The sequence below is a fragment of the Phoenix dactylifera genome, chromosome 16 (assembly GCF_051530095.1).
Source record: "Phoenix dactylifera cultivar Ajwa chromosome 16, Ajwa_hap1_PhDact_Kaust_v1.1, whole genome shotgun sequence".
Taxonomy (NCBI): domain Eukaryota; kingdom Viridiplantae; phylum Streptophyta; class Magnoliopsida; order Arecales; family Arecaceae; genus Phoenix; species Phoenix dactylifera.
Window position 1 is genome coordinate 22,426,214 of NC_143205.1, and position 23,854 is coordinate 22,450,067.

Consider the following 23,854-nt stretch of genomic DNA (forward strand, 5'->3'; position numbering starts at 1 on the left):
ACTTGGCTACAGTGATTGAGTAGATCCGAAGACGGGGACGCACTGCTGAGGATCAGCCGTTGATCCTTGAGATTTGCAGATTGATGGAGGAGTGCAACTTCCATCAGACTTCACATGTGTTTAGAAAGGCCAATGGGGCGGCCGACTAGGAGGCCTCCTATGCGGCCAACTACTTTGGTGGTTTTGTTTCGGTTTGGAGTGAATTTGTTACATGGCCATTATATAGTGTTCTATTTTTTAATTTTGTTGGCCGTATGTACACCCGCAGTGTGAGCCGCCGTTGCACTTAAAAAAAACACTTTTCCATACATGGCACGAGCCACGATGTGCGCCATGCAGCCCGACACTTGTTTGGTGCAAGGCCTATTGAAGTTCTCACAATCTATGACCGCACCAAACAATAGAATCATCATTCTACATCGATTTTGTTAATTTTGTAATTAATAAGGTTAGAGGGCCAAGTCGGTCAATAAAGTATTTTTATCTCTCCTCCCTTCTCCATACCAAATAGCATCGCTATAGATGCATGAGATGTCGCCAATTTTAATGCATGGGCATGATTAACGTCACGTTCACCCAAGGTAGAGCGCAAAAAAAAAAAAAAAAAAAAAAAAAATCTCAATCCAAAAAAATTCATCTAGAAAGATAGATAAATAGATAGGAAGTGACAAATAAAAAAAATGCTATTTCTAATTAATGCAAGTCTTAACGTTTTTTTGAGAAGCATGAAACTTTGGATAAATATGTACATGTTGCTCACATGACCAAGGATTGTAATTTTCTATGAGCAATGATGGTTTTAACTTTGTATTAATTTGATATTTTTTATGAGCATTTTTTTTTAATAAACGATATTTTGTCTGCTGATTTCTGAAGGTGCCCATAGTAAACCGGATTTTATTTTACCATACACCGACGGTCCGGTCCTGGACTTTGTCACGAACCACCCCAGGTTTGCCCTTAGCGGTTCATAAAAGCTGGGTTCACAACTGGTGGGGTACATTCTAAGGTAAACGTAGCATATTCCTTCTGCTACGTAACGCTAAGGCCGTCGCCAAGGTTCATGTACAGCCGATGACCGTTCCGTTTCTCGAACCTTTTTTTTTTTTTTTCTCCCAATCATCTTGTTTCCTTTCATATTTCTGGCGCCATGACGGGGGTGGCCGAGCTCTGCAATGGCGAGAGGGCCGTCGTCTTCCTCTTCGTCTCCCGCGTTATCTACTCCGCCCCACTCTCCCTCTCCTACGAGGCCGCTGCCCTCTGCCTCCTCGCCGTCGCTGGCCTCGTCATCGAGATATCCGCCGAGAGCTCCACCGTCCTAGACCGCTTCAAGACCAGGTACGCTTCTCTTCCCGATCCCCGCAATTATTTAAACAAATTCTCCCAAGAATTCATACGAGAATCATGAAACCTTTTCTTCTATAAGGATGGCTTCCAAGAAACAAGTCTTGGATCGGTTGCCGCCGATTAATAGGCGAATTCCCCCTCCAGGGTTTCTTTTCGGTTCGATCGTTTTTTTTTCTTAATACGGATAATTTGGTTGGGACATTGATGTTGCCATAAGCAAATTGTTTCTTTTTCCTTAAATCTCCTCCCAAAAACCTCATCCGTTTCCCGTTCCTTTTTTTTCTCCTTTGAATTCTATTGTTAATTAACGATTCTGTAGGGTTACATATCTTTCTCAATTTCCGCACGCAATGACTTATTTATTTTGTTCTAATTTGGGAGCTGCTTTCTTAATTTATTTTCCCGTAAACTATAGTGGATAAATTTCGTAGTTTTTGGCAAGACGGCAGATTTTGGGGCGTATCTTTTTCTTTTTAAGATTTGTGACATCTTGGAGCAATACGTTACTGGAGCGAATTCAAAAACTATATTCTGGAAGCATCTTGTGATTTTTCCCCGATTTTTAGGCCTGGCGCTTCATCTGGGATTCAACTTGGTGCTGTCACACTGCCTACTGTCATGCTATCACGGTTGATACAACTCTCGAGGGCCCTATTGAGGGAAGATGTTGAGCCTGAAGGTAAGAATGCTTGATCTTAATTTGGTAATTAATGGTAGTTGCTTGACTTGCATTACTATTGTCAGAACCTTTGGATTTCCCTTTCTAATTCTGGACCCAACAACATTGTTGCAACTGAGGCCACCTCCCTGTAGACCTGTAGATTTTGCATTTGCTTATCTTTCATGACATGATATTATACTATTGAGGTGTTCTGATATCTTTGTAGAATTGATTGATATCCATAGATCAAACAACTCTGGGTTTATCAATTTAGAAAAAATAAATTATATCAAAAAATATAGTAAGATTTTAAATTTATTCACTTGATTCAGGTAGCCCTTGATTTTGTTTGTGATTAAAGATGGTTTTAGATTTATATTGAAGTTCTCTACTTATATTATAGAATTACAAGAAATAAGAAAAATGTGTCCTGTCACTCAACTTAATTGAAAATTAAATATGATACATCTTTGTAAAACCATAACAAAGAGAATTGGGAATGCAAGCAGCATTTCTAGAAATGCACTCCCCAGGCTCCCCTACACCTTGAGATATTCTTTTAGGGAGTTGAATTTCACGCAACTATTTGTTTTCCATCCATACAAGCCAATTAAAAAGCTTACAGATCATGTCTGCAAGAGCCAATGGTTCTTTAAAAAATTGAGCAGAAAAGTTCCAAAACTTTGCTATCTTCAAGGGCATAGCACAACAACTATTGCAAAATCCTGAATCCTCAAAGCAGACAGTATTTCCTCTAAATCTGTGTTGCAACTGGATGATTTATACCTGTCTCAACAAAGAAGCTCAACTGAAGCTGTTTGATAAGTGCATTAGATCTCCATTTCTAATGTAGTTAGTCTCTGTCATCATGTCAAGTGCTCTCTATTGCTAAACCGGAGAGTTGTCCCAAGGTCAATTGGAGGATAGCTAGATAAGCCTGGACAGGCTTGTCTACACACGCACGAATATATATATAGACACACACATACATACTTACATACATATATGTATTAATGTATATGTATGCATGTATACACACACACACACATATACATACATACATATATGTATGTATGTATGTATGTATGTATATGTATATAAGAAACAATAAGTAAGCAATCTTCATTTGCAGTTTATTGTATGAGGCTAGAAAAGTGACTGGCTGCCTATTTTTGTATAGTCTGTTTTCAAGCCATATTAACTTTCTAGTGTTCTAGATTGATTGCAATCTTGCAGATTTTTGGCCACCATGTCATATGAACATGAAGGCTGTCTGATCTAGGGAATGCACCTCTTTTTCTGAGAAAGAATTAAATTGTTTATTATAGTGGAATGTTTTGTTTCTGTCTCGTACTTCTTTTATATTTCATATCAGATTTTATTATGGAAATTAAATTATTTGTTGCTTCAAATAATTTATCTTATTATTCTTATCTAAATCTAATAATATCTCTTTGCATGGGGAGAGCTTGCGTATATGAGCATGCAATATTGGACTGTGTCTGCTAGCTGCTTTGGTGTGCTAATCTTCTTCTGTTTATTACTGAGGCGTTCTTCCAATGGTGCAAGTTTTTTTCATCTGGGGAGTTCTCAAGCTTCAAAATATAGCTTACTCCACACAGTTCTGTATGTACTTACGTGCTATCTGTCTTTTGCAACAAAATCAGACAATGGTCAGTTCCATAGATTCCTTAGGATTTGCTCTGCTGTAATATGTAATATTAGTGATGTGTTATTGGCTTAACAGTCTAATGTTGGAATAGTCTATCTCATGATATGAAGCTGATTCAATTTTTGATATTTTACAGGCTGGTTTGTCACAAAGAATTTGTTGTGGTTACTCTGCCATGGACTGGTTACCGTGTTTCTTATCCAGCATATTCTTCAAACATTTCCAATGTGTGCTTCTATAGGTTTGTATCTGAAACCTACTTTTTGTTATATGTGTTTTATAACTTAAGCAGATTTGGGTTGGTTCTCTGACATAACATACTTTTGCAATTGCATGATTACCTTTTCTTTTAAATTAAATTTTAATAAACAAAATATGTAGATGCTCTCATTATAGATTCAAGAGAGCCATCGTACTTTCTGTGCAAAGTTTGCAACATCCTTATGGCACTGATTGCATGAACTAATCATAGTTGTCAGAGGCTCAAGTCACACTAAAATGCTCGGTTTTCTTGGAGTCTAGGCGCGATGCAAGGCGCAAAAATATCAATATGCATATAAATTATAATGGATTCGTGATTTTAAACATATTTAACAATGAATTATCAATTTGTAAACACAAATATAAAGAGAAAAAGCATTATACTTAAATTAAGATGATTTCTAATACAAGACATGTCAATCCAACAAAAAAGATTTAGAATCAAGAGGAAGAGGAGGAAGAAAAGAATGGAAACTTACCGCTCCCTTTCTTTCTTTTTCTCTCCACATGCTTTTTTCCCATTTCCTTCCTTTTCAATACATCAGCAAATGGGATGGACTGCTAAATGTTAATTGGGATGCCACATCTTGTATGATTTAATAAGTGTGCCCTAGCATGTGTCTGGCTACTTGCACCTAGGCAAAAAGCATATGTCTATAATGCTTTTTCAGCGCCCAGTTAAAGAGGCCTCACCTTGATAGAAGCAAGGTACTGGGGTCCTGCTTTGCCTGCGCCTTGCGCCTAGGCATACCTTATAAAAAATAAAGAGTAGCTTTATCATTTTACTTATGTTTATATGCATGCATAATTGTCGTATAATGATTAACTATACTCATCTCCATCAAGCCTTTTCCTGGCTATTTAGAATGCTTTTTGTATTTGCTTAATTGCAATCCTAAGAGCTATGTGGCTTATGACGTTCTGAGGTCAGTTGAACTAGTTGAATTCCCTCCATCATGGATTGTTGTACCATCCTATATCGCCTGGTATGGGACATACCATACTGTCCCAGATGGGAACTAGTATGAAACTCAAGTTCGGATCAGTACAGACTCCGTACCATCCTGTATCACCCCGTATCAAGGTGTATACTGATCCATACTGAGGTGTACCGAGATAAAAAGTGAGAAAAATAGTTGGAGAGAGTTATTTCGATACGGAGTGTGTGTCGTACTATACTGAACTGGTGAGGTACCGATACGGTACTTGGTATCAAGATTGCGGACCTTGCTTTCCATAGTGTCGAGAATGGTTAGAATGTATATATATGTGGGTGCATCCATGTGTAACAATATGCTAATGAACTTGATTGGAGTGTGTAAAAAAATGATGAGGATTAGGAATGGATTAGGAACATATCTTTAAAGAGTTTGAACTTCAGATCTTATTAATGCATGTTGAAAGATGTTAATGTTATTAAGATAATTATAAAGGATTCAAGTCCCTTTTTTGGTTGTGCTCATGTAAAGATGTTGAATTATTGTAGAATAACCTGAGAAGACTCTATTTCCTTCTCATATTATGCTTGCTTGCCTTCAAAGGGCATGACAGACAATACTCTTCAACTTTTGTAGCATTTTTTTCCCCTTTTAGACAGCTAAGAGACCACACTTTTAGCTGCCAAAAACTCCACCTTGGAGCAGGGGCACAAGTTAAATGTGTCTATCACAACCTTGTGAATAGGTTTAGTGATGGTACCCTCAGCCAACATATGACTTTTGTGTCTTACATTTTTCAATAAAACAAAATTATTTTTAGCTTCTTGAGAAAAGGACAGCTTGTTCCACCATTTCTGAGGACTTGTTGTAATTATTGTTGATATCATCAAATTCCATCTTCATCTAATTTTTGTTATCTTTCCTCAGAAGGAGGATACAGGTCCACACTGCATGATCTCTTCCATAACTGGGAGAAGTTCCTTTGGGGAATAGAGCATAGTGAAGATTGATTCATGCTTATACATTGAAAGCTGGAGTTAGATATGAAAGCATTGAAGAAACTTATGTGATGTTATCATATAAGATAAGATGACAAAGAATTAACTGAGATGGTACGATTACATGTGACTCGAAAAAATTCCTTCAAGGATTTATTCTTTGACAGGAATAAGAATCACTCCATGTTCTGATCCACAATATAGAGAATCCTGTGTTCATTTCCTTTCCTAGTAAATTTCTGCCAATAATGCATTAAAGATTCACCATGTTCTTTTTGAATAATGCTGGTCTAGTATAGTTTTTGCTTTTCAGTTCAGCACACCATCATTGTAACATTCTTATTTGAGAAATGTAATTCAGAGTCCTTGCTGCAGATCATGGTGTTATTGCTTACTGAAAACATCCTTATCCAGTTTTTCTGAATTGATAGAAGGAACTTCATTTTATTTTATTTTCCAAAGGTTAACCTTTTGTTTCATATCAGGAGAAGCACTTCTGGTGTCAAGTGGTCTGGTTCTTTACTTTGGTGATATATTGGGACATACTGTTTTGAAGGTTGACAGTTTGCTCCTTAAGTCGACTGTTGGTTTTCCCCTTTTCATATTTGGAGAAATTTGTGAAAAAAGTATTAACAAACTAACTCACTTATTATGAATAATTTAACAGATCGACTTTTTGTTATTGTCATCACAATTAAATTTCAAAGAATATGGAAGTCGAAGTGAAATAGCCACAGTTATTCAGGCAAGGCCCTCTAGAACATTTGAATGAGCTGTATCAGTTCTTTAAATGAAATGAAAGATTTTATCTTCCTTGCAGGGACTCTTGCTTGGTTTTCTCCTTTTGCCAGTATTTTACAAAAGTCTTCTTCAAATTTGGGTCTACTTTGCAAATTCAAGTAAGCTTGGAGAGCAAGCTGCTGAAGGATGGAAATATAGAAGTATGGGAAGTTCTGTTGTATTTTATGCTTCTTTGTTAGTTATGTTGACTATTTTAGCTCCAGCATGGATGTACTTCGTTCAGGATTTTCATGTTCATCCTTTGCTTTGGTAAGCATACCTGACATTTGATTTTGTGGTTCAAAATTGAGTGAAAACTTTTAATCTTGTTTTCAGTTGCAAGCACATTGAGTAAATAAAATATGTTATGTCTGTAATATAGCTATAAATGCTTTTTGCTTTGCAACTGAAGGAAGAATAGATGTACTGGATCATATGTGGTTCAAATGCACTTATTATGCCATTCCTTTACAGTTCAAGTCATGCTTAAAGCTGTGGCTTTTCTGCTGGAATTCAACTATACAACTATGAAGTCTTAGATTTAGATTTTTCTGTTGTGTTGATATTTTAAATTTTTTGGATAAATAACTAATATTCATATTTGAAACTTTTCATGAAAGAAAGAGAAAGATTATCTATGTCCAAAGGCTAGAGGGCTTGTGATAGAGCCACGGAAATTGTATTCTTTAAGCAATCAAACTTTTGATAGAAGTTAGTGGTGTTATGCAAAGTGTATGGCTTTATAAACACTTCTTGGGATTATGATCTCTTGTTAGTAGATCACTTCTCTGCCAGTCATATGGAATGTTTGGTGATCAACATCCCCTCATATTAGATATAGTGTTACGAATAAAACGTGGCTAGAATATTATATTCTTAAAATTGATGTCATCCATGAAATGTAACTTCTAAATTTCAAAACATACAAATTATCCTAACCTTTAATAACCTGCATAAAGAGTGGGGTTGCTTCGTCTGATCTGTAAACGTTTTTCCTGAATGCATGAGAGTTGCAGGTGATGTTAGTTCGAAGAAACAATTCTAATTTGGATAGAATAGAAAAAAGTTAATTAAAATTAAGTTAGGCTTTTCTTACTTTAGGTGATCAGTTAATGTGTCTTTCTTATTGCTTTCCAAGATGTGGACCTTATTATAAAATAAGTAGTGGAGAGCAGATCAATTGTAGCATGCAGACACTGAACACTCAAGACTGCATATAAACATCAAATATATAATTCATTTCTGGTTGATACCTGTCTTTCTCAGTATTGCTAGTTTCCAACTAGGCTTCACTACCTGTATGCCGATTTCCACCTCTTGTTTTTTGCATTCTTCAGGCTTTAGCCGATCTATGATGCGCTAGCATGTCTGAGATACCAGTTAAGGTAATTTATTTTTATAGGTATCGCTGACTATAATTTATGTTCTTTATAATAACTTCATTCTTTAATTGGTTGGATGGATAAATGCTTGACTTTTAGTTTAAGACTTATAATGCAATAAATTTTACTTATTCTATCCAAATGATTGGGATGTTTAAGTATATCACGTGACTTTTGGCAGGGTATTTCTTTTTGTGTTCACTGACCCACTGAAACGGCTGGCATTGTGTATATACTGGATATGTGTGATATGTGCATCTATTTTGCGGTTCTACAGTATATCAAAGCACAGCAAGATTGAGAGGATCCTTCTGCGAAAGTACTACCATCTAGTGGCAGTTCTAATGTTTTTGCCTGCTCTTCTGTTTCAGGTGACATACTAAATCTTTTAGCTGATGCCTAAAGTAATCCAAAGGTTCCTCTTAATGATTAATGTATCCATCCTTTGCAGCCATCTTTTCTGGACCTAGCATTCGGTGCAGCTTTGGCAGTTTTCTTGGTATTGGAAATGATTCGTGTAAGTTTACAGTGAGATACTGGAATTACTAATTACTTTTTGAAATATTAAATATGCTAACTTTTTTCCATAATTAGATGTTGAAAAATGAGCAATAAGTCTAGCAACATGTCTAGCCCTGTCCTAAGTGTTTAAACTTGATATTTGGCTCCTTTGCTGCTGATGTCTTATTCTGTTTTGATGACAAATGGCCCACTACCTACTCAAATTCTGTCAAAGGATTTTCAGATTTATAGTCTTCCTTCTTGTATTATAATAGAGTGTTGAAGTGAGTATAGTTTAGAAGTATGGAGTATTGAAGTAGTTGCATTAGTGTTCTGTCGACCAGTCATCTTGACAGATCTAGTACAAATACTTGTTTTGAAAAATCAGTTGCTTTGGATCTTTTTTTTTCCTAATTTTGTTCAACTGTACAGACTAGTAAAATAGTAAATAAAAAAATAATGTAGAAACTCCAACCTGTATATGAATTGAAAAATATAAGCACATGATTTAAGATGTCAATAACCAAAGAACGAAGCGCAAAACCAATCTGCTGGACCAGTTTTATCATTTATGACTACTATATTTTTGTCCCAAAATTGAACCAAATGAAATTCTGATTGAGTCCCACCTCCCAGCATGGTCCAGCTTGCAAACACCTAAAGTCATAATATCTTATTATCGTTTTTATGGTTGAATCATATCCATTTCTAAGCATGAAACTAATACATTTATGTTAGATCAAGTTACTGATGCTTAACTTGTACTCTTCTGACTGCCCATCCTTCCACACATAGTCTATACCAAATAAACACATTTTAGTATTTTTGAGGATAGTGATGGTGTATTCCTTGTTTGACACTGTATGGATATTGTCGAGTTAAACCAGATATTTTTCATGGACGCAAATGAGAGTCTATAGATATACATCATCTTCTAATGATGGATTACTGACAAACAAATACATTTTATTTCTTCGCCTCCTAAATTAACCCCAGACTCAGGTTGTTTATTGTGTTGTCCTTTAAGGGTTTTTTATAGTACCAAAGTACAGTATTAATGTCCTTAGCTACTGAAGATAAAACTAGGAAGTTTAGTTGGGAAACCTAAATGCAGACCGAATTTAATTTATTTTACATGTGTAGAACTTTTAAATCTCTATAAAGGATTGCAAGAAGTCCTAGCATGCATGTATTACACATCAAGTACAGAAATGTAAATTTATGTTGGGCCATTTATGACATCATTGTCCTGCCATATAGTAGGTATGATGAAAAAATGATGCACTCAACTGGAAAGGATGTTAAGAGGTTATGATTATCCTTGGTGGTGAAGGTGGTTTCGAAGCACTTATTGAGCTGACCCATATTTATGTCAAATGACAAATTTGGATACGTGTTATCTTTATTACGTCACTTGCCTTTTAAAAAATTTTATCTTTAGTTTGCCATATTGGAGTTGGTGAAAAAGGGATTGCAGTGGAGAACATGCATACTAGTGAGCAGGGTCTGCTGAACTTTTGAAAACGGTTCGCACCGGTAGGGAAGAAGAAGAGGAAGAAGAGGAAAGACGAGGAAGAAAGAGGAAGAAAGAAGAGGAAGAAGAAGAGAAATAGGAGAAGAAGAAGAGAAGAAGAGTACCGGTTTGCAGTTCGCACCTAGCCTCGGGCCGACCCCCTCCCGAGCACCCTGACAACGGCGACGATGATCACCCCCCTCCTGGTCAGTTCCTTCCTTCCTTGCTCGCAAGAGAAGAGGGGAAAGAGAGGAGAAGAGAGGAGGAGAGCGGAGAAGAAAGGAGAGGAGAGAAGGTTTGGGAAGGAGGAAGAGATGGAAAAGAAAAAGAAAAAAAAAAGGTCCGCGCGCGGTTCCCCCCGCCCGCGCGGGGCAGCCTGCGTGGGCCATTTAATGCCATAGAGTGGCATTTAACTCTGTGGCATTTAATGCGGACACGCGCGCGCGTCGCGCTTTTTTTTTTTTTTGGTCCATGGTTGGCTGGTTCGGTACCGGCTACCAGTACATTGATACAGTCGGTATGACGGACTTTGCTGGTGAGTCTGGTGTCAAGTTGAAAAACCAAGTCTTGAACCTTTGGATGCACTTATATAGAAACACCTCATGTTCAATCAAGAACATCGCCACAGGTGGGGTAATTGGAGGTTTTTAAATAGGGCTGGAAAAGGGACAGGCTAGGTCGGGCCCCTCCCCTACCCAAGTTCGGTCCGAAATTTTTTTGGGGGCTTCGAACTGGGCTTAGGTCCAAAAACTTTTGAAAAATTCTGACCCGAGCTTGACCTGAACTTGATTGGGCCAGCCCGAATTATCTGTTTGGGCTAAAAAAAGGCTGGCCCAAACCCAATTGAAGCTTAATCTTTCAATCTTTTATATTGTAGCTTCATACTGTAGCTTCACGTTAGCAATCATCTAATGATTAGAAATATGTTTACCAAAAAAATAAATTGATAAACACATTAAAAATGACATTCTTATTTTCTAAGCAGTTCATAAACAAGCACCTAAGTTCAGGCTTTGTTTTAGACCTGAGTTCGGGCTTGGGTCCAAGCTTGAGTTTGAGCTCCATTTTAGGTCTTGTTTGGGCTCGGACTTGGGTCGGGCCAATGATATACCCGAGCTTGGCCCGAAAAACATATGGGCTCTATATTTAAGCCCAAACCTGGTCCAAAATCATTCGTACCTAGCCCATAGCCGGACCTGATGTCGGGGCTTAGCGGTTGACATTCAGATGGACAAAAGTTCTTTTGCTTCACTTAATTGTGTTAATCCCTCATTTATTACTCCAGTGTATTTTTGCTACTCAAAGGAATCATCTTTAGTTTTTTGCAATAGTGCTTTAGATTGGAAAAATCATTTTGAAAATGGTAGAGGATCATTCCTTGAAGGAAGTTGAATCAGAAGTGGTTGTTAGAAAAAAGATTTGGTAATTGATTAGATGAGCCCTATGGGGTGGTATGCTCATGCAAGACACCATATTGATAAAACCTAAAGAGTTTTATCATCACAAGTAGTGGTTGTGAATTCATTGGAAAAAAATCTGTGATAAGGTCATATGCTGCAGCAAGATATTTAAAAGTCAATTTAGATGGTGAGCTCCCTTGTTTTTGCGTTCTTAAGTTTGGCAGTGTTAACATATGTATGCCTGTAAACACACTGATCTTTGTAAGCTTGTCTTTTTGAATGCATCACATGATCATTAACTGAACCCAAAATTCATTTGCAAGCCTCATTAAACCTAAACTGAATGGGCAGGTATGGAAAATATGGCCTCTGGGGCACATTGTACATCAGTTCATGAATGCATTTACTGATCATCGTGACTCCGAGATTCTTATCATCAGGCATGAATTTTGCTAGCACTTAATCAAGTTGTTTCTTTGCATTTTTGGTTCACTATTGATGTTTCCTTTGTTTATGTTTTGGTTTGTTTTAGTCATTTTTCCCTCTTACTGGGATGTGCTCTTCCAAAATGGATGTCTTCTGGGTTCAATGATCGACCACTTGCTCCTTTTGCTGGGATTTTGAGCTTAGGAATTGGCGACACCATGGTCAGTCTTATGCTCACCTTTCATTTTGTAGTTCTTTCTATAGTTACCTCTGTCTTTCATTCCTCTGAATTTGATGTTACCATCTGAGGACATGAGATGTTTAACAGTTTATGAAACAACAAAGTATGACAATGATGATTTGCTATTAGTTACTTTCTCTTTTAATTGTGCCTTTTTGTTATGTTTTAGATTGAATTGCTTTGCAGTCTTATTTGAATATGTCATCTTGAACCTTGCCAAAATCTAGAACTTTTTAGTTGATCTGGCTTTTTATTGTTCTATATCATGATGCATGAGAAATCATACTACTGTAACATGCATTACACTGTTAAGAGGGTGGACAATCTAATATAATAAATTCTATATTTATTCTTGGTGTTTATCAAGCAGATAGTGAGATAGGACTACTCAGGCTTCTGCATTTTCTTTTACAAATATATCTACTTTACAGTTTTGTCCTTCCCCATCTAGATCAGATAAAACATGCTATTCATATTGTTAACGTCATATCATGGAAGGAAAATTATTAGCATCTTGATGATTATCAAACCTGTTCAATTTGACCTGATGGATAACGTTGCTCAAAGAGGGAAAAAAAATCTAATTTTGACCTTCATCTTATTTTCCATCTCTTTCATTACTTTCTCCCTGGGATTAGTGAGTAATAATCCCAATCTTGTGTTTTTTATGAAATAGTAAATGGTAGAACTTCCTCTCTTCCTAGTGGTGAATTAACCTGTTGATAGAAAATTGTAGAGTAAAGAAATGAAAATGAATTTCTCTTTCATTTTTTTTTTGATTATCTTGTAACTTTTGAACAACTATGCTAGAAAGAAAAGGAGACACATTGTTAGGATATGGTTTCGAGACTAGTTACTTCTATGTTGCATCATTGTTGCTTTATCTTTGCAAAGGCTTGAGAACCTAACGAACTGCAGTTATGATCCAGCTACACATGATATATTAAAGCAAAAGGCAAAGGATTATTTTCTAATGAGAGTCATTAGAAAGAATTATGGATGTGACTTTGATTTTGCTAATGACTGGTGCTCTTGCATGTTTTTATGTGTGTGTGGGCATGTATGTATAAAGTGTCACCATGTCCTTTCTGCCGTGCAGATTCCTTTCTGACCATACTCATAATAGTGGCTCGTTTCCCACAGGCATCATTGGTTGGCCACAAGTATGGTGTTCTCAGGTGGAGCAAAACTGGGAGTGAGTTTTAATTTTCCTGAGTCTTTGGTTACATTGGCTCATTAAATTTTTGGTTTAAGCCTGTACTAGCTTCAGGCCACTAACATATGCATATGCCCATTCTTAGAGAAAACTATTGAAGGTACTGCAGCTGGCATAACATCAGTCTTAGCAGCTTGCTCGATACTCCTCCCTCTCCTAGCATCCACTGGCTATATACTATCCCAGGTTCGATCTCTTTCCTTGATCCATCAAACTCTATAGCTGAAAAATTATCACGTTGCCTGGTATATACCTTCTCCCATGTAAAAAGACTGTAGTTGTAGTTCTCCTGCTGTGTCATAAAAGACTGAACTCCAGGGTTTCCCTTTATGGAACTGCAGATATTTATTATAACAGTACCACCAGTCACCCATCCATTTACCACGTAGTTCATTGGTCCCGTATGGCACTCGGGAATTGGTATGGTACTGGGGGTATAGCTGGTGGCATTTTGGCTCTGCGTACTGCTGAGCCGCTCACCATTTCCACGTAGGACCAGTGAATTGAGAGGTGACATGGTGGGCGATCTCTATCATTTTTCTCATTAAATTAGTATTAGAAATTACATTTCTTTAAGGGCTGATAAACAGATAGCCCATTGTTGGAATTAAGCCAATCATACATAAAAGACATTCACTGAACCAGTTTTACTTATTCTGTTTGGGCGTTACATTTTTTTTTCTTTTTATTTTTATAATCGATGAATGCTTATACTTCCTGTCTACAAGTTTATAACTTAATGCTAAAGCTTGTCATATTTATTGGTGCAGCAATGGTTATCTTTGCTTCTTGCAGTCACTGTGAGTGGTTTATTAGAGGCCTACACAGCACAGCTTGACAATGCTTTCATTCCCCTTGTATTCTATAGCCTCCTTTGCCTATGACTATGAAGAATACCTTCGAGGTTGCTGCGTATACTACCATCTTATGGTCGCTTGTTTACCCTCCTATCCCAATTTTACAATTTGACGGCCTTGTGCTTTTCTCAAGCACTACTGCACATAGAAGAAGCCTGCGGGCACTTGATAAGCGACAGGATAGTTTACATCGGTCAGTTGTATCGTTACGTTTTTCTCATAGTTATTTATCCTTCACCTTTATTCATTCATTTCAAATGATCATGGTTTCTTGTATCCATAAATCCTCATGTTTTTTCCATGTATACAAAATTCCTCCCAATTAAGCATACAAGGCACCAGTATGTCACAGAATGACCTCCTTTCTTTTTCTTGGTTTTTGTTGAACTCCTATCACTCTGTTCACCTGTGTCAGAGGGATATATGCAAAAAAATGGACAAACCATGACATATTCATAGACCTGAGATATTCATGAAGAAAATGCTTTTCTGAAAGAATCTGCAAACAGAGCTGGATGCTTGGAGGGTTGACCGGTGTTTTGTTCACAAGGGGAGCAAGATGTGTCATGAAATTGATGGCGCTGCTTGAGATGATTCCTTCTTCACCTCCAATACATGACAGGAATTTTAACCTTTATATCTTGTGAGCACTCATTTAAGATTCTTTAATTTGGTGCTGCTTGTTCTTGAGCCGCAGCTACACCCAATATCTGGTAATCTTGTAGTTGGCAAGGACCTTAGCAATAAAAACGAACAAGACATAGAAAGAAACAAATTATGTACCTTCATCCAGTATGCTTAAATGCATACCTAGTTCTTAAATCTTGCATACTATTGATCATGGTAAGACTCGTTATTAGCTGAGCATTGCTTGATTTAAGAGTTTAACATCCTGATAGGGATTGCGAGGTTTCTTTCCCTTTAAGCAGTATGACAACTTCATGAGTCCATGGAAATTTTTGTTCGAACAGAAGGATTTGGGACAAAGATACACTTGTTTTGGGTTTTTCTTGATAAGAACCAAGAAATTCGGTCATATTGAGAAAGAAGCTCCTCCCTCCTATGCAATTGTCCAGTTGTAGAAAAATAATTAAAAATTTACGTAGGGTCTTTGAAGTAATTTAAATGCATAAAGACTGCCTTTTCCTTTGTTTTTTTCCTCCCTCCATGCTTACATAGAAACTTGTTAGTTCTTAAGTAACTATAGTTTGCCTAGGGAGTTGTAGGTAACTTTCTATTTTTTATTTTGACGGTCGAACAGAGACTATGGGCACCCTCTTCTCTCCCAACGTTCCTTTGCGCTCCTCCTCCGCTCTTGCCAAATCCGAAGCGATCTCTAATTGCTACCACTTGGCCTCTTCCTCGGAGTAGGTAATCAGTCAGAACCCTAAACCTTTTGAACTCCGTTCCGTGTTTCAGATGCCCTTCGTCTTATAAACCCTAACTCTAACATTCATATATCTTGCAGCATCTGGAAGCTCTCAAGATGCTCTTCGTATTGTCCTCAAGCTATTGGCTTTTAAATAATTTGGTTCATGTTCTGTTGTATTATTTATCTGGTCACATCATTTGGAAGAAAGTGATCCATTTCTAGTAGAAATTTCTTTCGATTAATTAATATTTCATCATTCTAATTCCATTGCATTGAATATATTTTTGCTACTTCTATAGTTCTGGATGATTAGAAGCGATTTGTGGAGATAATGTAGGTTTAACTAGAATCCTATCCTAAGTTTTGGTCAAGCATGTGAGGTAGAGCTGCTGATACAGCTTCCACAAAGAACCCACATATTTTTGACCTTTGCATACTATAGCAGCTTAGTCTCTTCTTGATAATAGGTCTGCTGAAGGGAAAAAAATCTTAGAAGTTTTTCGAAAAACCTAACTAATGATACATATGGAAAAAGAAAAATAATGACATGAAATTGCATAAATATATTAGTACAACATGGAATTAGGTAATTGGCTATGATTTTTCTAATAATACTTTAAATAATATTTTATTTTGAAAATGAAATAATTGGTAGAGTGATGCATGCAACTCATTCTTTGTTATCTAGATAAACATATCACAAACTTAGGATGCAAGCAAGTGGACAATTAATATATCTAAGGAAATCAAGTTTGAAAAATTAGTCTATTACGAAAAAATAAAAGTGAACATAATTAGCCATGTGGCTAGTCATTTGTTTTTTAATAAAAAGTTAGAAATAATGGTTAGTCATGTCATTCTGCCCGAGTAATGCCAGAGCTGAGATAGGGTTCTAGATGCTCTAAGCTATCGAAGATTCTCTTAAAAAAAAAAAAAAAGAGTGGATGATGTCAATTCTTAGCGTCTAACATCTGCGCCCTTTCAAAGTGCATTTCAACGGCTGACTATTTTTTTCAAAAATTCAGACATTCCCCGTCAACCAAATATAATGGGCAACACAGGCAACCGTAACGACTACGGATCTAAAGTGGGGCCTACTAGAGCTACACCTCGACAAAAAAAGAAAGAAAGAAAGAAAGAAAGAAAAAAAAAGTAGACAGAGGGATATTAATCAACCAAGGTTGCCGGCTGGGCTACCTAGCGAGAAAAGCCGGGCACCTCTCTCCGACAATTCAAAGCAAAGCCTGTTGCTCGGCAGGCGAGGTTTTTTTCCAGCTGCTTTGTTTGACAAGTTGGAAGAGGGAGCGGCAGTTGGGCGTGGTTTCCCCGCGGCAAAGCAGCCGCGTCTTCCCTCCGACTTGCAAACTTTCTAACCTCCCAGCTTCCCCGAAAACGACCTCGATTTCCCCATTCATCCTTCAATAATAATAATAATAATAATAATTTATTTTATCGATTTTTTTTTCTATAAATACGCGCTCAGATTCCTCTCTCCCATTTTCTTGTTCTCTTGCGCGCTGTGTTATTTTATTATTCTCCGCTGTTAGAATTAATCCGTTCGCTCCCGAAGGAATCGAATTCGATCGCTTGAGCTCCGATAGTCGCGATGGGGCCGACGACCGACGAGGAGAAGCCGGAAAACGGGGGCGGCCGCGGCGGGATCGCGGTCGTGGAAGCCGTGTCGACCGCGGTGGCGGAGATAGCGGGGCTGCCGGAGAGCCGGGGCCCGTTGAGGAGGCTCTGCTGCGACCTCGCTCGGCGGGTGAAGCTCCTTGGCCCGCTCTTCGACGAGCTCAGGGACGGCGGTGGCGGCTCCCTCGGAGAGTTCCAGGCCCGAACCATCGCCTCGCTCCACGGCGCTCTGGTGAGGGCCAAGGAGCTCCTTGTCTCCGTCGACGATGGGAGCAAGCTCTATCAGGTACCGCTATTTCTTGTAATTCCATCTCTACTGCGTCTTCGTTTCATGTTGGATATCGAAAAGAGCCACCTTTAGAATCTTTAACCATACACATAGAGAGGGTTGGTTGAATTATGTTTCCTAATTAGGGAGGGAAGGTAATTGAGTCCGGCTGTCTTGAATTATCCAAATTGGAAGCTACCGATGATGACTGCAGTAAAGAAGTATGCTTGATAAGTTTAGAGTGGTGATTTTCTTCACGAAACCCAGTGATTTTGGGGATGATGTTATCCTATCGCTCATGTTTCATCGCTCAGTACCTTTTCTTGTTCTTGTTGTAGCCTTAGGAAGGAACAGATGAAATGCGTTGTTTGTGTTTTTCTTTTTGGTTGTTGATATCATGAAATAATAAGGAATTATGGGACATTTTTATCTTCATCAGTACAATTTCAATGCTTGCAACGTTATACTCATGTCTAATTCAACACTAGTTCTAAAATCATTCATCTAGCATTTCTAATTATGCTATATGTATGTCGCTGCAGTCAATCCAAAGGAAAAGAAAAATAATAATAAAAAAAATCTTCAGTATCCAGCATAATCAATCTTTGTAGAATTCTCTTAAATTGCTGGTGTGCTAACATTCGTGCAAGTTGACGTAACCACATCACCAGTCATTCGCATACTCTTGTTTAGATTTGATTTTTTTTCATAAATTGTGTTATTCTGATATTGTACAACCAGTCAACCAGGATAATAAATGTTTTAAGTTCTGGTGGTAATCTTTTCACCAATAAATTTTGGAAGGCTCCAAAAATTGCTTGTTGACATTTTCAATCTGGGTATGAATCACATCCTAATAGGTTGCACGCAACTGTTGCCTATGCTGGAATGAGAATGATACATGGGCAGCAGTAATTGTTATAGCAAGAAAAAACAAGGGCAAATAATTGATTTCTTTCATCCGTGTGTGACCACTTGAGATGTAACAAGTATATGGTAGGTACGCCCTTCGATCCATCTTTGACTAAACTTATCACTGCGATATTATATCAGGACCAACCTTAGTTAGGTTCAATATACTTTTTTGACTCATTCATCTGCATTCTTTTTTAATTTCCTACAACCACTGTGCTTCTTGTAACAAGAAAGCTAACTTATTATCTTCCACGTGAATCAGAACCCTCCAGTTATAGAGATTTCAAATCACTTAATGCATGATCTATCGTTGGTTTCATATAGATTTCAAACTATATGATGCACAGCCCATTTTTCGTTCCTTCAGTTAGCATATTAATATACGATTGCTTAATGCAAATGCACTTTCTTAATATTCAAAGACAAACAATTGATAAAATAGATTAGAACCATTAAGCCTTGGCATTCTAATTAGGCATTTAATCATGTGGACTGAAGCATATAAACCACATGATTTTGGCATGTCATCCATCCATAAAGTGACAAGTTATCAATTTTGGATTACTGGAAGATGTGTTTTTCTTGGGAAAATTATGTCGCACTCATATGTAATTGTTCTTGAAACTTAAGATGCATCTCACATCCATACAATGTAAGCGTGACCATAATTCTCCTCTATTGTGCTATAATTCTAGGAATACACAGATGTTGTTTTGATTGAATGGACCCTTAGCCCATAGGGTACCTTTATTGGACTGGGTGGCGATAGCAAAACAGCGGCACCGTGTTTCTGTTAACTTGAACTTAGAACGACCATGTCATTATGATGAACAGCAGTCATAATATTACATGAGAGATAACAAAATGCAGCTCCCTGTTTTTGCTAGCCTGAAAGAATGACCATGTCATTAACAGTCATTAACTTTACTTTCATTTCTCTTGTTTGAGAATATCTAAACCAATCATTTTCTCTTTTTTTTGCACCAGGCTCTGCAAAGGGAAACATTTGTATATAGATTTCTAGAGGTGACCGAACATATGGAGAAGGCATTGAGTGAAGTATCCTATGACAAACTTGATATATCTGAAGAAGTTAAAGAACAGGTAAGAGGTAACATCAAAAAAAAAAAAGATCCTTTCAGTATTTCTATCAAAATCTATATTTCATTATTGCTCACCTATTGTTTAAGTTGATGCTTTGTCATGCAAGAATTTGGTCGTGCAACTAAATTTGATTTTAGTTAGTTTATATCGGTATTTATATGCTTGTTTTTAATATAAACAATTATTTGGAATGCTATTCGTCCATTTTTTCCATTGCATGTGCATCCATTGGAATAACTTGCACATTTACTGCTAGAGTTCATGGATCGAACCATATGTGCTACAAAGGAGCATTTTGGAGCACTAATATTCTTATAAAAATGCTTCTACTTTTATTAATCATGTGCATTTTGTATTGACGCTTCCTCTTTCCAAAAAGAAAAAAAAAATTGATTCCTCATTGCCATGTCATGTCCCTCCCCTCTTGTTTCCTGTGTTGCAGTTATGCAGGAAAAAAAATTGCATGGTTAAGTTGGATGAAAAATGAGAAAAAAAATTATATAGGTACTACATGCATCACATGAAATGTTTTGAAGTCAATTGCTTCATTCATGAAGCTGATGACATGAATAGTAGTTACTGTACTTGCACGAGAAGCAGATCATAGATACATAGCTGCACCAAATTTTGCGCTGTTGTACTTGGGGAAGGACACAGACTTCGCACATCCAATTACCGGGCGTCCCTTTTCTTGCCCTTTTGTGGTGGTACAATCTGGGCTTAGATTTAAGCAGCTAAATGCAAAATCCCTTCTCCTTTGATTGTTTTGATTCATTTTGGGTGAAGAGAGATGATGATACAGCCTGGTAGAGTGGCAAGCCATTGTGTCTAAAAGGAGCAGCTAGCAACAAGAGAATATTGGTAAGACACAATACAACATCCCCATCCATTCCCAACCCACCCAAGCAAGCCAGTGTGCACATACGACAGTTTTTGCACAGATATGTGGTTACCTTGAATAGTCTAAGCATCCAATGGGCCATATTCCTTGCTTTGACATACCTACATCCATGCTTGTCTCTCACATTTCTTTTGCTGGTGTACTTTGCAGATACATCCATATGGTATTAGTATGATAATTTGCTCAAGAAGTATGGCTGAATACTAATTTTTCAAAATTTTTCAGATTGAACTTGTGCATGCCCAATTTCAAAGAGCAAAAGGAAAAATTGACTCACCCGATCTTCAACTTCTCAAGGACTTGAATTGGGCACTTCGTGAGAAGTACTGTGACCCTATTGTCCTCAAAAGAATATCGGAGAAGTTACAATTGAGAACCATAAATGACATGAAAAAGGAATCAGTTGCTTTACATGAAATGGTAATTTCTAGTGGTGGAGAGCCTAAGGAATGCTTGAAAGATATGTCATCCCTGCTAAAGAAGCTTAAAGATTGTGTAGTTGTGGAAAATCCAACTTCTGATACTCTCGAAAATAAAACAAGCTCTATGAAGCACAGATCTCCTATAATCCCTGATGATTTTCGGTGCCCGATTTCCCTTGAGCTGATGACGGACCCTGTCATCGTCTCCACAGGGCAGGTAATACTTATTCTATTCTTTAACCAACTTGACCTTTTTTTAATAAGTCTTATATGTTATTTTCATTTTTCTGTTTTTTGTAGACCTATGAGAGGTCTTGCATCCAGAAATGGATTGATGGTGGACATAAAACTTGCCCCAAGATGCAACAAAACTTGTCTCATACTGCTCTTACCCCTAATTTTGTCTTGAAGAGCTTGATTTCACAATGGTGTGATACCAATGGCATTGAACTGCCAAAGAAGCAAGGCAATTGCCGAGACAAGAAGCCAGGAAGTCACTCTGACTGTGATTGTCCTGGTATCAACTCACTATTGCAGAAACTGAAGAATGGGAACCAAGATGAGCAGCGAGCAGCTGCTGGTGAACTGCGGTTGCTTGCAAAAAGAAATGCGGACAATAGAGTATGCATTGCTGAAGCAGGTGCAATTCCATTCCTTGTGGAACTCCTTTCATCTCCAGATCCTAGAACACAGGAGCATGCAGTTACGGCACTCCTGAACCTCTCAATCAATGAGAGCAACAAGGGCAATATCGTCAATGCCCGTGCGATACCAAGGATAGTAGGTGTGCTGCAAAATGGGAGCATGGAGGCAAGGGAAAATGCTGCTGCTACCCTTTTCAGCTTATCAGTTATAGATGAAAACAAGGTGACAATTGGGGCAGCTGGCGCCATACCTGCACTTATCGATCTGCTATGCCAAGGTAGCCTAAGAGGTAAGAAAGATGCAGCAACTGCATTATTTAATTTGTGCATCTACCAGGGAAACAAGGTGAAGGCTATAAAAGCTGGGATTGTGGAACACCTGATGAGGCTATTGGTGGATCCAAGTGGGGGTATGATGGACGAGGCACTTGCAATATTGGCAATACTTGTGGGCAATGCGGATGGCAAGCCAGCAATTGCACTGTCAAACCCAATTCCTGTCTTGGTGGGGGTGATGAGAACTGGATCGCCTCGAAATCGTGAGAATGCTGCTGCAGTGTTATGGTCGCTATGTACTGGTGATGTGCAGCAACTGAGTGCCGCTAGAGAATTAGGTGCAGAAGAGGCTCTAAAGGAGCTCATGGAGACAGGGACAGATCGGGCCAAAAGAAAAGCTGGAAGCCTTCTAGAGCTAATGCGCCAGGCTTCGGAGGCTTAAGGTGGTGGTTCAACCTACAAGCAAAAGCAATTTTTGATGCTTTCATGCAAGGATTTGACTTTCTTATCAGGATATCACCTTACCAAATAAGGCCTCACAGCCTTGGCCATTGTAGAAAAGCAACAAATGTGTGATGATCAACTTCTGATTTCTTATTCTCAGTTTTTTACTTGCATGCGAAGCTTTCATTTAGTTAATATGTGGTGTCAAATCTTGCTGTAGTTAATGCTTTAGAACTATGACACTTCTTGAATGAATGTACACTTCTGTAAATTATGTCAAACTGAGAGAAAACATCAAGTAGCAGATCTTTCATTTTGGCTAGCGTGCAATATTACTCGCTGCTATTACAGGGGTTAGTCCGAGCAGGAAATATGCTGATGCTAGTTCAAGTTTGGCATCCCATTGAATTGAATTTGGTTAACAATCGGTATCACATATTGCAAAGTTATAGTGGGATTAATGTTTGCACATGAAAGCCATAGATTCCAAAAGTGCAGAAAAAAATGATTTTCATCAACTCAATGACATCTTATATTTCGTCTTTGCACTATAAAATTCTTTTTTCCTATAAAAATTGATAGATTCACAAATATCCTTTTATTAAACTTGTGTTGTGAGATTAAATTATAAATACTGGCATAAAGTGTATGCATGTGTGTGTGTGTGTGTGTGTGGTGGTGGTGGTGATGGTGGTGGTGGTGGGGTCTACATTGGACAGTAAAGGTTTCACGTTATTGATCTAAGCTATTAGATGTGATCTACTATCTCTAAACTAATTGTATACCCAAAATCATGTAATTTAGAGATCTTAGTCTATATAATCATTGAATGTAATCTACTATTTCTAAAACATTTACATATCAAAAATCATGTAATTTAGACACTTGGTTTATGCATGAAATAGTCAAAAAAAATGTATATTGTTTCATATTGACCATATTGGCCACTTGATGAAAAGATAAGGAATCTCTAAATTCCATGATATTTGGCATATAAGCCTTTTAGAGGTAGAAGATCACATCCAATACCTAGATTATCGATGTGGGACTCTTATCATCCGATTTAGACCTAGAAATCCGCTCAAGCATCGCCAAGTCTAGCTATGCATACATACATACATAGATACATACATCTAAGATGCAACACCTAACTTGACATCTCCCTTAACTTACCATGTAAGAAAAACATTTCATTGAGTGGATGCTGCCCATTAAAAGATTAGTATAAGAGGAGGCAATGTATAACAAACATCCATTATCCATGAACTGATACAGCAGTTATAATTTAGGACTTTTCATCGCAACATTTGACATGTTTTAGTGATATGTATGCTTCTGGTTGTGTTGCTTTTCAACTAGCTATTTATCAGGTTGAATATAAAGTCTGCATGTCCTATACAGCTTCATAATTTGGGCTGATATATGTAATGTATGCATTTCTAGAATACATTTTGTGAGGGATGGAATAGTACTTCTACCATAAAAACAAAATAAATTTTACTTCTTTGGTCTAAACTAGTCCTGGCTGGAGACATGCCAATAGTAGTTCCACATTTTACTTGCACAATCTATATGTAAAATTTTCTAAGAAGGGGATTATATACAAACTATAAAGGCTTTATATTTAGTCTTAATCAGTTCCTGCAGCTGACGTGCCCCAAAATTTGCTTGCATTAGTACAAT

The 23,854-nt window shown here is 37.6% G+C and overlaps 2 protein-coding genes across 6 annotated transcripts; both read left to right on the top strand.

The window, feature by feature from the left end:
- Positions 1 to 1,001: 1,001 nt before the first annotated feature.
- Positions 1,002 to 15,837, top strand: LOC103714879 (dolichol kinase EVAN-like). Of its 5 annotated transcripts, XM_088712766.2 has the most exons (16): positions 1,002 to 1,338; positions 1,914 to 2,026; positions 3,475 to 3,681; positions 3,817 to 3,921; positions 6,363 to 6,433; positions 6,545 to 6,622; positions 6,698 to 6,927; positions 8,221 to 8,410; positions 8,491 to 8,556; positions 11,805 to 11,893; positions 11,986 to 12,100; positions 13,264 to 13,315; positions 13,422 to 13,522; positions 14,107 to 14,836; positions 15,455 to 15,564; positions 15,662 to 15,837. In XM_088712766.2, the coding sequence occupies exons 1-14, from the start codon at positions 1,151 to 1,153 to the stop codon at positions 14,218 to 14,220; spliced, it is 1,719 nt and encodes a 572-aa protein (XP_088568892.2). In that variant the 5' UTR covers positions 1,002 to 1,150; the 3' UTR covers positions 14,221 to 14,836; positions 15,455 to 15,564; positions 15,662 to 15,837. The 5 variants fall into 5 exon arrangements, with proteins under 5 accessions (XP_088568892.2, XP_088568893.2, XP_008800541.3 ...); XM_088712767.2 differs by lacking the exon at positions 14,107 to 14,836 and having other exon boundaries at positions 13,220 to 13,315; XM_008802319.6 differs by having other exon boundaries at positions 14,107 to 15,564.
- A 277-nt stretch (positions 15,838 to 16,114) lies between these two features.
- On the top strand, positions 16,115 to 22,442 carry LOC103714880 (U-box domain-containing protein 12-like). The gene is made up of 4 exons (XM_088712765.2): positions 16,115 to 17,483; positions 19,368 to 19,484; positions 20,611 to 21,024; positions 21,108 to 22,442. Exons 1-4 carry the CDS (start codon positions 17,172 to 17,174, stop codon positions 22,167 to 22,169), a joined length of 1,905 nt encoding a protein of 634 aa, XP_088568891.1. The 5' UTR covers positions 16,115 to 17,171; the 3' UTR covers positions 22,170 to 22,442.
- The last annotated feature ends 1,412 nt before the right edge of the window (positions 22,443 to 23,854 follow it).